General features: G+C 42.3%; 1 protein-coding gene across 2 annotated transcripts in view; it reads right to left on the bottom strand.

Moving 5' to 3' along the window:
- LOC111821398 (uncharacterized) overlaps positions 1–13,110 on the bottom strand; it is a 72,329-nt gene that overhangs the window by 14,659 nt on the left and 44,560 nt on the right. Inside the window, exon 7 of one of the 2 annotated variants that reach the window (XM_023735726.1) lies at positions 7,886–8,629. The exons of the other annotated variant lie outside the window; for it this stretch is intronic. Within the exon in view, the coding sequence (XP_023591494.1) occupies positions 8,401–8,629 (229 nt within the window). The 3' untranslated portion in view covers positions 7,886–8,400. Of the gene's footprint in view, positions 1–7,885; positions 8,630–13,110 lie in introns of those variants that run through there. 2 annotated transcript variants of the gene reach the window in all.

A 13,110-nucleotide genomic window follows, 5' to 3' on the forward strand; every position in this document is an offset into this window, starting at 1 on the left:
AGGAAAGCTGGTAATAGGGAACCCAAGGTTGAGAACGGACAGTGTTGACATGTCGTGGGGTTGTTAACCATTGTCATAAAACAATATGTGTACTAACTGTTTAATAAGAAACTATCTGTTTTGTAAACCTTCATCTAAAGTACAATTAAAAAAAAAAAAAAGAGATGAGGTTGGAAAGGGGCCAGAGCAGGCTGGGCCTTCTGAGACTCTCGAAGTCACCAAGTTCCATTTTGATACAAACTCTCACTAGGCAGTAGAATTCATATGGAAGTCAGTGTGGAATATTTAATAGCAAAGCCCCAGTAAGGCAGCAAGTAGAGAGCTGCTAACCCCAAATGCTACAGTTGTAAAACACCTGACTGTGGGAGAAAAGAAGCATCATTAAGATGAGGGGGAGGGGAGGTCAGAAAGTTCTCTCTTGGAAAACAGTCCGGCAGTTCCTTAAAAAGTTGACCCAGCCTACAACCACAAGGGGAAACCACCTTGGAGGAAAGGACAGGCTTGGGAGAAGCTGGGAAGTTTTCAAGGCAGCACTTAGCCTATAACCAGAGAAGTCCATTAAATTACTCCCACTGTCATCATGAAGGAGGCCCTGGGTGGTGCAAATGGTTGAGCACTACTAACCAAAAGGTTAGCAGTTCGAATCCATCCATAAGCACCTCAGAAGAAAGGCTTGGCAATCTACTTTCAAAAGAGCACAACCACTGGAAATCCTATGGAATGCAGTTCTACTCTGACACACTTGGGTTCACCATAAGTTGGTATTCACTCAACGGCAACTAGTTTTTTGGTATTGTCATAAAGATTAATTTCTAGAAGATGTTTACAGGTATTTTAGAGAGCACTTGAAGAGTTCACATCTCCAGCAGGTTGAGAATGTGTGGGATTCTGTAGTATACCAAACAGTAACAGAAATCACTAACGCAATATAAATATAGAATTCATAGTGTCTGAACTTTGTAAGCAATTGTAGGTAGCAGGCCTGAGACCTGAGACAGAAGAAAATGACCAATTCAGGTTGGACCAGCACCGCATATAGAAAGGGATCAGAGGATAATACAGAATTCCAAGTTAGAACAGAAGAATATCTGGACCAGAACCAGGAGAGAGAAGATACTCAAGCCTTGTAAGTTTTTATTAACACCCTTGAGGGGAGGAACTGGTATATATTTAAGCATCTAAAATTTCACTATACATGATCTATCAAAATAAAATTGTGGGTAGAGAGAGACAGAGAGAGATAGAGATTAGAGATACAGACAGATGGGAGGAGAGAGAGAGAAAGAAAGTAACAATTTATATTTGAGAGTCGCCCCGTGGTTGAGTGCAAACATGGCAGGAAAATTTTACAGCTTCTCTCTAGAAGAGAGAGTCTATTTCTCTACCCCCTGAATCTAGGTCTGGGCATGTGACTTGCTTTGAGCGATGAGAGATTAACAAACATGATGCAAGTAGAGGCTTGCTCTGGAGGGCTGCCTTCTCTCCTGATGCTTTTAGAACCCAGCCACCATATGAAGAAGCCTGAGCTAGCCTGCTGGATACTGGAGACATATGGCCCAGTCACCCCTATTGCTCAAGCCAACTGCTAGACATATGAGTAAGTTGTCTAGCCCCAAAGCCCCTGCTCATAACCACATTATTATTATTATCACTACTAATCTTTTCAATTGTTTCATATGCATTTGAAAGTGGGACAATGAAAAAAGAAGACAGAAAAAGAACTGATGGATTTGAATCGTGGTGCTAGTAAAGAATACTGAATATGCCACGAAGAACAATCAATCTTAGAAGAAACATAACCAGAATACTCCTTAAAGGCAACGATGGCAAGACTTCATCTTTTTTAACTTTGGACACGTCATTAAGAAAGACCAATTGCTAGAATGACATCACGTTTGGTAGAGGGTTAGTGCAAACAAGGGAAACCTTCAATGAGATGGAATGAAATGACTCAATGGCCGCAATAATGGGATCAAACATGTGAAAGATCATGGAGATGACACAGAACCAGGCAGCACTTCATCCATACATAAAGTCGCCATGAGTTGGAACTAACTTGATAGCAACTAACAACAACATGTGTACTCAGCTCTAGACCTTATTAACATATTAAGGGCTAGAAAGGGAAAGAAGCATTGGAATTAGAGCCTCAAAGCTGACTTCAATGCTTTTCTCCACCAAATATAAAAGCCAAGTGGTCTTGGGAAAGGCATCCATCTTCTCTGAGCCTTAATTTCCTCTGCTGGGAATTACACCTAATCATAAGGTTCCTGGGAAAATGAAATAACATGTCAAAGTGCTCTGTCATCTTCAAGTGATATATATTTGCAATTAATAAGGGTGAGATATTTTAATCGAATTCACTAGAAACAGTTTCCAAGGAGTCTAACTTTAACAACCCAGAGAAAATCGACTGAAAATACGTTTGTTCTTCATAAAAGCAACTGTTACTTTTTCAGCTTGTCTGTAGTATCTCAGAATAAGATATTCAATTAAAATGCCATAAACTTTTATAGTGTTTCCTAGTCTTTCTTTTGAAACTGCTCAACTACTAGGGTTGGGAGACAAAAGAACTTTTTGAAAGTGAGTGCTTTCTCAACCTTTGAAAGGCTTCCAGGTTCTGTCATCTTCTTTCCTTCTCAACATCAAAGCTGGGAAAGGTCCCTCCACACCAAGGGCACATGTTTACCTGTGACTCATCCAGGCACTTCACTACTCCTATTAATCTGTCTCTCTCTACATTTGCATCTTGGGAATCAAGCGTTAGTCCATTATTTCTTTTTGGTTTTTGCTGACCTGCACTCTTTTTGCGGGCCAGCTGCTGACACATTTCAACGGGAGACCTGGCTTGTAAAAACAGCCAAGGAAGGGAAATGGTGAGCGGCGCTTCACTACGAGCATGGTCAGCACCTATGAAATGCTGAACAGGGCAGAAGCATGCAAAAGCATATTTATGAGGCTGGTAGAAAAAAGGTTCCTGCTATCTGGATGACCTAATTTTCAACTCCCATCATCTTGAAGTTAGGAGAGGTCAAAATAGAGAAGATGGGAAAAATATGTGATTGGGTCTCATTCAAAAACTTCAAATTCAGCAGATCTGGAAGGTGAGTTGTAGTTTACCCACAGGGTGCTTTAGTTCACCGAGAGCCTGCCTTACAGATAAACTGTAACACTGACCTCTTCCTAAAGCTATGTATTTCATGAGTTTTTATTTGCTGGATTTATATATTTGTGCTGCCTTTGTTCCAAAGTTTCTGTCTAGGATGCTTTAGATATAAGTCACCAGAGTTATGCTCTGGGGTTTGCCTAAATTGAAATTGAGCAAATGGAAGAGAAGGCAAAAGTATGGGGTTAAGTAATATTGCAAAAGAACAATGTATACAGAGGAGGGGTAATTTAATGCCTGCTGTAGGTGGTCTTCAAGAGTCCTGCAGCCAGTGGCTGGGGAAGCCCCGCCTTGGCGTTCTCCTGCAGTCTGAGAACATTCCAAGAGTGGGAAGGGGAGGAGGAAGATATAAGCAAAATACCTGGGCACAAGCCATTGTGCGTGTCTAAAGCATGGACTTAGTTTATTGTGTGGAATTACGGGAGTGAAAGAAATGTGGACAGACACCATACTGCCTCCTGAGAGGGAATCAAGGCCGGTTGGTAGATTGAGGGAGTAGGTCTGGGCTCACAGCTTAGTGATGAAACTAAGTAGGGTCAGATGAAATGAACCATTCAGAGGTCATTTATTTCCTGTCTCATCCTGCTACAAGTGCAACGAAAAATAAACTAGCTCTTAAAACAAGAGTTCAATTCTGTTAAAAGTCAAATGTTACTTAATTTGTCCCGATCCATGCTGAATTATCCCAGACTGTGAGGACATTTGCTTGCCTAACTTTTCTTAACAAAACTTGAGGTTTAAGTTTGTGCCAAAAACAAACTATTTCATTAGCCTAAGCCAAAAAAAAAAAAAAAAGTTCTGCAGCCTCTGCTACTTGCACTTGTTTGGCTATTTTAAGGCTGTGGACATTCTGACACCCTCACTTGACTCTTTCAGCCCATCTGACTCACCTCGACCACCCCCTGAAGTTTAATACTATCTCTTACCCTCCTCTTCCTGAGCCTCTGAGTGTGAGATGGGGCGGGATTAGAGTCGGGGAGGCTGCGGGATGCGAGGTAAATTGGGTGGAGCCTTGGATTAGACATGGGTTAGTTTCAGGCATTGAGGTTGTCTAAGCACACATCACTTGATAATTTTTTTAAAAGCCAAAAGTTTAGTGGTCAACAATTATTTTATGATCTTGCTTATATGAAATATCTAGAATAGGCAAATGTATAGAGACCAAAGTTTATCAGTGGTTACTAGGGGCAGGTGGGAGGGAAAGGAAAGGAGGAGTCATTGCTTAGGGGACACTAAGCTTCTGTTAAGGGTGATAGAGAAAAAACTGCAAGTGGATAATGGTGATGGTTCAACAACATGAGGAACATAATTCATGTCACTGAATTGTACGTGTAAAAAATGTTAAAACAGCAAATGTTTTGTTATGCATATGTTTACCACAATTTAAAAAAAACTGCAATTACTGGGATTCTAGAATATAATGAAGCCTGGAACACAACAAAACTTTATGAGATTTAGGGGAAAAATGTTTAATGGTCAAAAGGGGATGCTTCAGAACACAGGCATCTAATAGCCTTCACTTGGTACAGTAGGGAGAATAATAGCCACCCAAAGATATCCATGTCCTAACCCCAGAACCTGTGAATATGTCACCTTATATGGCAAAAGGGACTCTGCATATATGATTACTTTAAGAGTTTTGAGATAGCGAGATTGTCCTAGATTATCTGGGTAGGCCCAGTTAATTACAAGAGTCCTTATAGGAGGGAGGTATGAGAGTCAGAGAAGGAAATGTGATGATGGAAGCAGACAGAAAAATATATGAAAACATTACGCTGCTAGCTTTGAAGGAGGAAGAAGAGTCAAGAAGTGTGGGTGACTTCTAAAAGTTAAAAAAAGCAAAGGAACACATTCTCTTCTACAGCTTTCAGAAGGAACCAGCCTTGCCATCACCTTGATTTTATCTCATAGAGACCAGTTTTGGACCTGTGACCTCCAGAACTGTAAGAAAATAAATTTCTGTTGTTTTAAGGCACCAAGAATCTGGTAGTTTGTTACAGCAGCAATAGGAAGCTAAAACACTTTGTTGGCTTCTACTGGGCCACCACTGCTTCCACTGTGAGAGGAGGACTTCCTACTATTTCCCAGGCTTCACCTCCCAGTAGATCCTAATGAGTAATTCCCAAGGTTGTAGAGAAACCAGGGCTTTGAACTCGTTCAAACCCCTGCTGAGAATGTGCATTTCTAACAAGTTCCCTGCTGAGAATTTGCATTTCCACTCCAGCTATACTGAATTATAATCTACATTTTAACAAGATCCCCAGGTAATTCTTATGTAAAACTTCCCGGGAACTTGCTGGAAATGCAAATTCTCAGCAGGGGTTTGAACAGGAACAAGCTGGTTTGAAGCCCTGAGAGAAACCACCAGTGTTACAGAAAACAGGACAGGTCTCCCTGGTCAGCCTCCACTCTTGGGGCAGTGTTGTATCTCTATGCTTAACCATCTCTGGTTTCACAAAGAGATAGTTATGCTGCGGGATGTTTCCTAAGGCAGAGTAGAGCCACAGAACTTTAAAACACCAACATTCATGCTCCCTATGACAGTGCCCCTCAGTCTTGTTCCTACCTCCACACTGTCACTTGTATGCATATTCTCAGCCTTAGTAGCTGGAATTCTCAAAACTCCCCAGTTCACACACCCTCCACCCTCTTTCCCTGCCACTCAGAATCACTGCTTTGTGAATTTGCACATCTTTACCTACCTGTTGTTAGCGCTGTAGGGTCGGTTCCAACTCATAGTGACCCTATGTACAACAGAATGAAACACTGTCCAGTCCTGTGCCATCCTCACAATTGTTGTTATGCTTGAGCCCATTGATGCAGCCACTGTGTCAATCCATCTTGTTGAGGGTCATCCTTTTTTGCTGATCCTCTACCTTACCAGTCATGATGTCCTTTTCCAGGGACTGGTCCCTACCTACCTACATTTATGTCTATATATCTATCTCTATCTTATCCTAACTACCTATCATTTTTGTTGTTTGCCATTGAGTTGATTCCAACTCATGGCGACCCCATGTGTGTCAGAGTATAACTGTGCTCCATGAGGATTTCAAAGACTGATATTTCAGAATTAGACTGTAAAGCCAAAAGGTTGGCAATTCAAATCCACTCAGAGGTGCCTAAGAAGAAAGGCCTGGTGATTTACTTCCAAGGCAACTGGTTTTGGCTCTTGAGAGACACATCATCACCACCTGGATGGTGCAATCTGATTCTTTAAGACCTAGGGTGTTTTAAACCTGTTGCCATCCAGTTGAGTCGACTCCAACTTACAGCGACTCCATGTGTGTCAGGGTAGAATTGTGCTCCATAGGGTTTTCAATGGCTGATTATTCAGAAGTAGATCACTAGGTCTTTCTTCTGAGATGCCTCTGGGTGAATTAAAACCACCTTTTGGTCAGCAGCCAAGCACATTAACTGTCTGCACCATCTGGGGACTCCTGTGCCCTTTGGGCCTTTGCTAATTTGCAAGTCTGTACAACAAACAGCCATGAACATATGTACAGTCATGTGCCGCATAAAGTCCATTTGGATAACGTCCAACCGCATATATGTCCGTGGTCCCAACCCCCGTAAAGCCTATGACATTAAAAATTCAATGTACACACAATGGTTCATAATAACAAACAGGTGCTACTTTGCGATATGTATCCAAACATTATTATTATTACTGGATTATTATGCTAAAGATGTTTTAGTGTATCTGGAAGTATTTCTTTAATGTTTTTTATGCATAGAAAGATACACCATATACTATATATTAAGACAAACATTTGACTAAGTGACGTTAGATATGAACTGTACCTAACTGTTTTGACTTACATACAAATTTGACTTACAGACAGACTTAAGAATGGAACTTGTTCGTAATCTGGGGACTGCCTATATATAATATGGTGTTCCCACAACATACAAATCACGTAAGATCCCACTTCACAGAATATATTGTGGACTTTAAGTGACGCATGACTGTATATGTTTCATTTTCTTTATCTGTCTTTCCTATTAGACTGTCAATTAAAAAGATTGCTTTCCTGTGCTTCCCTTTGTTGGGATTTAGTTCTTCCCCCACCCCTTCACTTAACCACAAGTTCTAGTTTGTCTGGAATCTCACGTACCCATTAGAAAAAGAAATGCTACCACATCCAAAAGGTGTGAAGGTTCCAACGATAGCTTGCTTTGGCAAGTCACTGAATATGTTGGTGTACACACCACCCCAAGGGAGGTTAGAATAGCTTTGGCAGACAGCTAGGCGACCAGAAGGATAGATAAAATCCCAGTTAAGGAACAAATATTGATAACAATAATGGTAGTAATAATTCTTACATAGAATGATGTTAACTGTCATACACTTATACTATTTAATTTTTTAATTGGCTATTGACAGATAAGGCCATAGAGGTCCAGAGAGGGTGACTCACTTTCCCACTGTCACTGAGCACGATAATGGCAGTGCCACATCAGTGCCTGGGTCCCTTCACTCCCTGCTGCACGTTCTTCCCGTAGGTTCACACTATTTGCACCTTCATTTTAACCCCAAATTCCTTGAAACTAATCTTGTGGATACTAACAGGGGAGTCTGGTCAGACTGTCCTGTTAATGGCAGAATTGCTGGAAGCCAGAACTACCGAGCACTGCCTGACAAGGTTGTTCCAGCACAGAGAAGGAGGATCAGGTCTCCCCACCATTATCTATGGACATACCAGGGCCAAAGGAAGGTTGAGGAATAACTACGGGTATGTGAACTATTTCATAAAATCTATCTGTAACCACTCTACAGCACTGACTCTGTCGGATTCTTGAGACTTTTTCATTTTGAACTTTTAGGAACTTATTACAAAATCCTTCTCCTCCCTTAGCTAGATTCCGTGGATGCTAAAGCCCCAGTGGTTCTCTCTAATAATCAGGAAAATAAATCAAGGAGAACTCATTTTTTCAGAAACACATGGGCCCTCAAGTATGTAACAAAATTATTGGCTACAACCAGAGGTTTCCTCAAATAGACGTTAGACATGTAAAATTGGAGATCTTGCCCCAACCCCTTTCCCGAGTTGACTTCTTCCGCCCCCAGAGTGAAGGAATATGGAAAAAGGGATTGAATAAACTCAAGTCGTCAGACGTCCCCAGTACTTCCTGGGATCTTCTGCTGAAATGGAAATGCCCCATCTGTCATTCCCTTTCATTACACACTGCCTCCTCCATCCTCCTCTCCCCTTAGGAATTTCATCAGGATATTAGGTCAGAGAAGAACCGTCCACCAAAGCATAATGAAATTTTTTCATCATAGGGTCATCCTTTTTGACCTGTGGCATCTGAGGCTTCCCCTTCAGCAGCTCAAACCAGAAACACCGGGACATGTGGCCATCCTTGCCAACCTCCAGTTCATCTCTGGGGTCGTTATAGTGGCGGAGGATAAGTTGTTTGGTGAATCCCTCTTTTTTTAGCTTAGCTTCTTCCTGTTTTCTGTTCAAAAGAAAAGAATTCATGACATGGATAATTTCTTGGTCTTACCAACATCTGGAAGACAGCCAGGAAGACAGCCAGTGACTGTTTGAGGCCTCTGTAGCCTCACCTCCACCAATCTAATAAAATTAAAATTAAAAAAAAAACAAAAAACAAAAAAACAGTTGCCAGTTGTGTAGACTCCAGCTCATGGTGACCCCATGTGTGTCAGAGTAGAACTGTGCTCCACAGGGTTTTTAGTGGCTGATATTTTGGAAGTAGATTGCCAGGATGTCTTCTGAAGATCCTCTAGGTGGACTTGAACCTCCAACTTCTGGTTAGCAGTTGATAGCTTAACCATTTGCACCACCCAGGGATGCCTTCACCAATCTAATAGGCTTCCTTTAAATCAGAACCATAATTTTGAAACAGATTCACTATGAGTTCTTAGTCAGGTGCTTACTGAGTGCTTATCATTTTCAAACAATTATTGAGTACTTACTGTGTGTGAAGTACTGTACCAGAGGCTGCAGGAAATGTAATGATTAGTAAGCAGCCTGTCCTCCCAGGAGCAGCAGGATGTGGTACAGGCTTTGCATGAGATCTGATCTGGACCCTCGTTCTACTTTCTAACTGTAGAATTTAGGCAAATTACTAAACTCCTCGAGCCTTGGTTTCTTCATTGGTAAAATGAGGTAACACTATCTTGTAAAAATGTTGTAAGCATTGTCTGATTAATGCACACGAATCTCTGAGCACCACTCCTAGCATTTATTATGCACTCTATAAACAGAAGTTGTTAGTTACAATTTCGTTGGGAACATACATGTGTTCATTAATAATAAGGTGGGAAAGGCAAAGAGTAAGAGAATATGAAGCTATCCAGTTTCTAGGTTTCAGACCGAGACCCTGATATGGAAGGTAGGGTAGTTTCTTAGAACATTTATTTAATCATTCACAAATATTCACTAGGTGTTTCCACAGGCAAAACTCCTAACATTCCTGTGAGAAGGGTACTATTTATCTCCATTCTAAAGAGAAGGCCCAAGTTTAACACGGTAAAGCAAGAATTCAATGGCATACATACCAATTCCAAACTCACTAGTCTACTCTCTCCACTCCATGGCACTGCTTCCCACACCCCTAGTGCCAGGCAAAACAGGAGCTGTGGGCATAGCACAAAATACAGACCTACAAAGACTCTGTATCTGAGGATCAGCTAGTGAAGTAGAACTTCCCAGTCCTTGCCCAGCTTCCCACCCCCACATCACGTGCATGCACACACATACAAAAATGCACACACAGGCACACATGTGTACACACACACACTCACATACACAAGTGTGCCACGCAGTAGCTGTTAGCAATACACTATTAGAAGAAGCTACCAGGAGTCAGGCTGGCAAAACAGAGGTCATATACTAAGGAGACATCCTTAGCTCTCTTGGAGACCAACACTGCCTGTTTAATGTCTGCATGGACAGGATGGCTTGCCTCTACTTCATGGTTCCAGCTATCAAGGTGGGCTGCTGAGTTTCTTGTTTATTAATACAGAATGTGGGGATGGAATTGGGTAGATTCATGACCAACACTTAAGAGTAATTGGAAGTGCCAGGACTCTAATCAGGAGCCACTTGTCTTAGAGCAGAGTCAGCCGTTTGAGTTTTTCTAACTTGGGCATAGTGTGGGACTAAAACAAACAACAAAAACCAAAACTCAGTAACAATGTGAAAGAATATCTAAAGTGGCCCTCTGCAAGTCCTTTCAGATTCACAGCAGATTTGAACAACAGTCCCCAAGGTTTTTCATTTTAAAGTGCATTTGAAAATTCCTAAATTTGGGCTGACATATCTCAAGAAGGGTCTTAGAGTGTTTGAGAGAATTGGGTTGTGTGTGTGTGCATGTGTGTGTGTATGTGTGCATTTATTGGTTGGGTGCAGGCTATGGAAAATGGGAAGACCTATTCTGAAAAGATTAAAAAAGGATTTAGAGTGTTATTGGAAATAATATAACCCATTATTTAATGAAAGGAGGGAGAGGTATAATAGCCACACTATTGTTGATGAAGGGGATCTAGGGGTGGGATTCTCTGGCAGTTGGCAGGGGTCACTGGCCCCTTTCATAGAAATGGTCCTGCAGGGAAGGATTCAGAGCCAGGAGGGTAGGGAAAGGCCAAACCTGCCACTCAGTAGCTGGAAAACAGAAATGCTCAGCTAAAATAACTGCTTTCTCTTTCTTCCCCCTTTGTCTCTTTCTCTTGCTTCCCTCCTCCTGGCTCTCCCTCCTTTCTTTCTCATATTCTCATGATTCCACTGTCAAAAATGAGGAGAGTGGGCAGAATTTTTGAACACTATGACAAAAGCAAATCATTTATAGATTGCCACGCTTCCCCACACCACCACACATGCAGGCTCCCATTTATAAGCATCAAAAGCTAGAGGAACGTCAGCTTAACAACACAGTTACAAACCCAACTAGAAACCATGTCTAATTACCACTCTTCAAACCAACACCTCAGCCCTTTCATTCAGTACCTAGACATGGTTCTATTTTTCTATGACTTGCCAGAAATGGACCTTTTAGATTATTCTGAAAAGAAAGCTAAGTATGCCTCTAGAGGAGGCGGGGCCAAGATGGTGGAGTAGTCAGATGTTTCTGGTGGACACTCTTACAACAAAGACCCAAAAACACAAGTGATTTGATTATATATGGCAATCTGGGAGCCCTGAACATCAAAGGCTGAGTTGAGGAACCAGACGGAGTGGCTGGGGGAGGGAAAGACAGTTTGGAAGCTGTGAGGAGCTGCCAGACTTGACCTGGTGAGCACCTAAGCCCTTGAGGCCTAAGCAACTCGTGGGTGAGAGCGGTGAGGCAGACAAGCAGCCATGCTCAGGAGGTGCATTTTCTGCACCAGGAGAGACCCAGCGCCAGAGAGTCTACACGACCACCCAGAACCAGTGAGAAGCAGCCCTCAATCTGGCGAAAGATAAGTCATTGCGTACGGCCTACCACATGGATCAAAAACACCCTCCTTAGGGAAAAACTTCTCTCCCATTTACCTCCCTGCTCCCTGCTCTGCACTGGGTCCTGGACTGGCCTCAGCAATTGCTGACTCACTGGGCCAGAAGTAGGATCTGTCACATGCCCAGAGCCATTCTCCCTGCCTTGGACAGTGACCAAATTAACAAACAGGGGAAAAAATAAACTGCTGGCTCCCCTAAGCCAGGAACCCAGGCTAGGCACAGCTCCTTTGCCTAGGCGCAGGCATAAGGGATCCACGGACTTTGAGTGCCTTTCCTCCTGCATAGACTTGTATGAGCACATCTCAACAACGTAGGCCCTCATTACCACAGTATAACAGGGTATATACCAGCACTCTAACTTCAACTGTTTCGGCTGTGAAGTGGCAGGTTCTTAACATTTGACACTGCTCTGCCCATTAAGCAAGGTCTTCATCTACCCACATCAGGGGCCTGAGGACTGGTGACTCCACCCATGCCACCTAGCCACTTGCAATAGGGGCCCATGAATAAGAGGTGCCCCCTCGTCCTTACAGCCAACAGCATTAGGTGCTCACAGTCTGGCTGCAAAACCCAATCACCTACGTGCTCCAGGGAACAGGGACACGCCTTCCTCCAGGACATTTGGGGGCGGCCGTCAGCCCCCTGCCTTGCTCAGAGCGTGTCCCCCTGCTGTAGCCAGATGTCTGTGCCTACACCAATCACCCATGCCTGTCTAGGTCTGTAAGTGAGAACCTACACCACACACTTGGTGGCCAACTACCTGGGAATCTGAGATGAATCCATACAGGAGGACTGGGCAGACTCCTGAGCTCACATACCTAGTAACAGATCTAACCATGCAGTAACAGGACATTAGAGCTTCAAAGATGGCAATAATCAAACTAGCTCATACGATCAGCCTATTTGGGCATATCAGAACAAAACAAGAAACAAGGACACTGTAAACAAACATAAAATAAATAAATATAATAACTCATTGATGGCTCTGACACAACAGTCAATATCAAATCACATAAACAGGCAATCCATGATGGCTTCAGCAAGGTCCCAGAATAAAGAATCTAGAAATTTTCCAGAGGAGGAAAATTTCTTGGACTTACGGGAGGCAGAATAGAAAAGATTAATATACAGAACTCTTCAAGAAATTAAGAAGGAAATTAAGCAAATTCAGAACACACAATAGAGGCAATTAAAAAGGTTAGAGAAGAGCATGATGACAATTTAACAGGCTGCAAGAATCCATAGAGAGACAGCAATCAGAAATCCAGAAGATTAACAATAAAATTTCAGAATGAGACAACTCAATAGAAAGTCACAGGTGCTGAACTGAGGCAATGGAAGTCAGAATTAGTGAGATTGAAGATAAAGCACTTAACACCAACTTATTTGAGGAAAAGTCAGATAAAAGGATATTTAAAAAAAAAGAAGAAACCCTAAGAATTATGTGCGACTCTATCAAGAAGAATAACCTATGAGTGA

This window comes from Trichechus manatus, unplaced genomic scaffold, assembly GCF_000243295.1.
Source record: "Trichechus manatus latirostris isolate Lorelei unplaced genomic scaffold, TriManLat1.0 scaffold00081, whole genome shotgun sequence".
Lineage (NCBI taxonomy): Eukaryota > Metazoa > Chordata > Mammalia > Sirenia > Trichechidae > Trichechus > Trichechus manatus.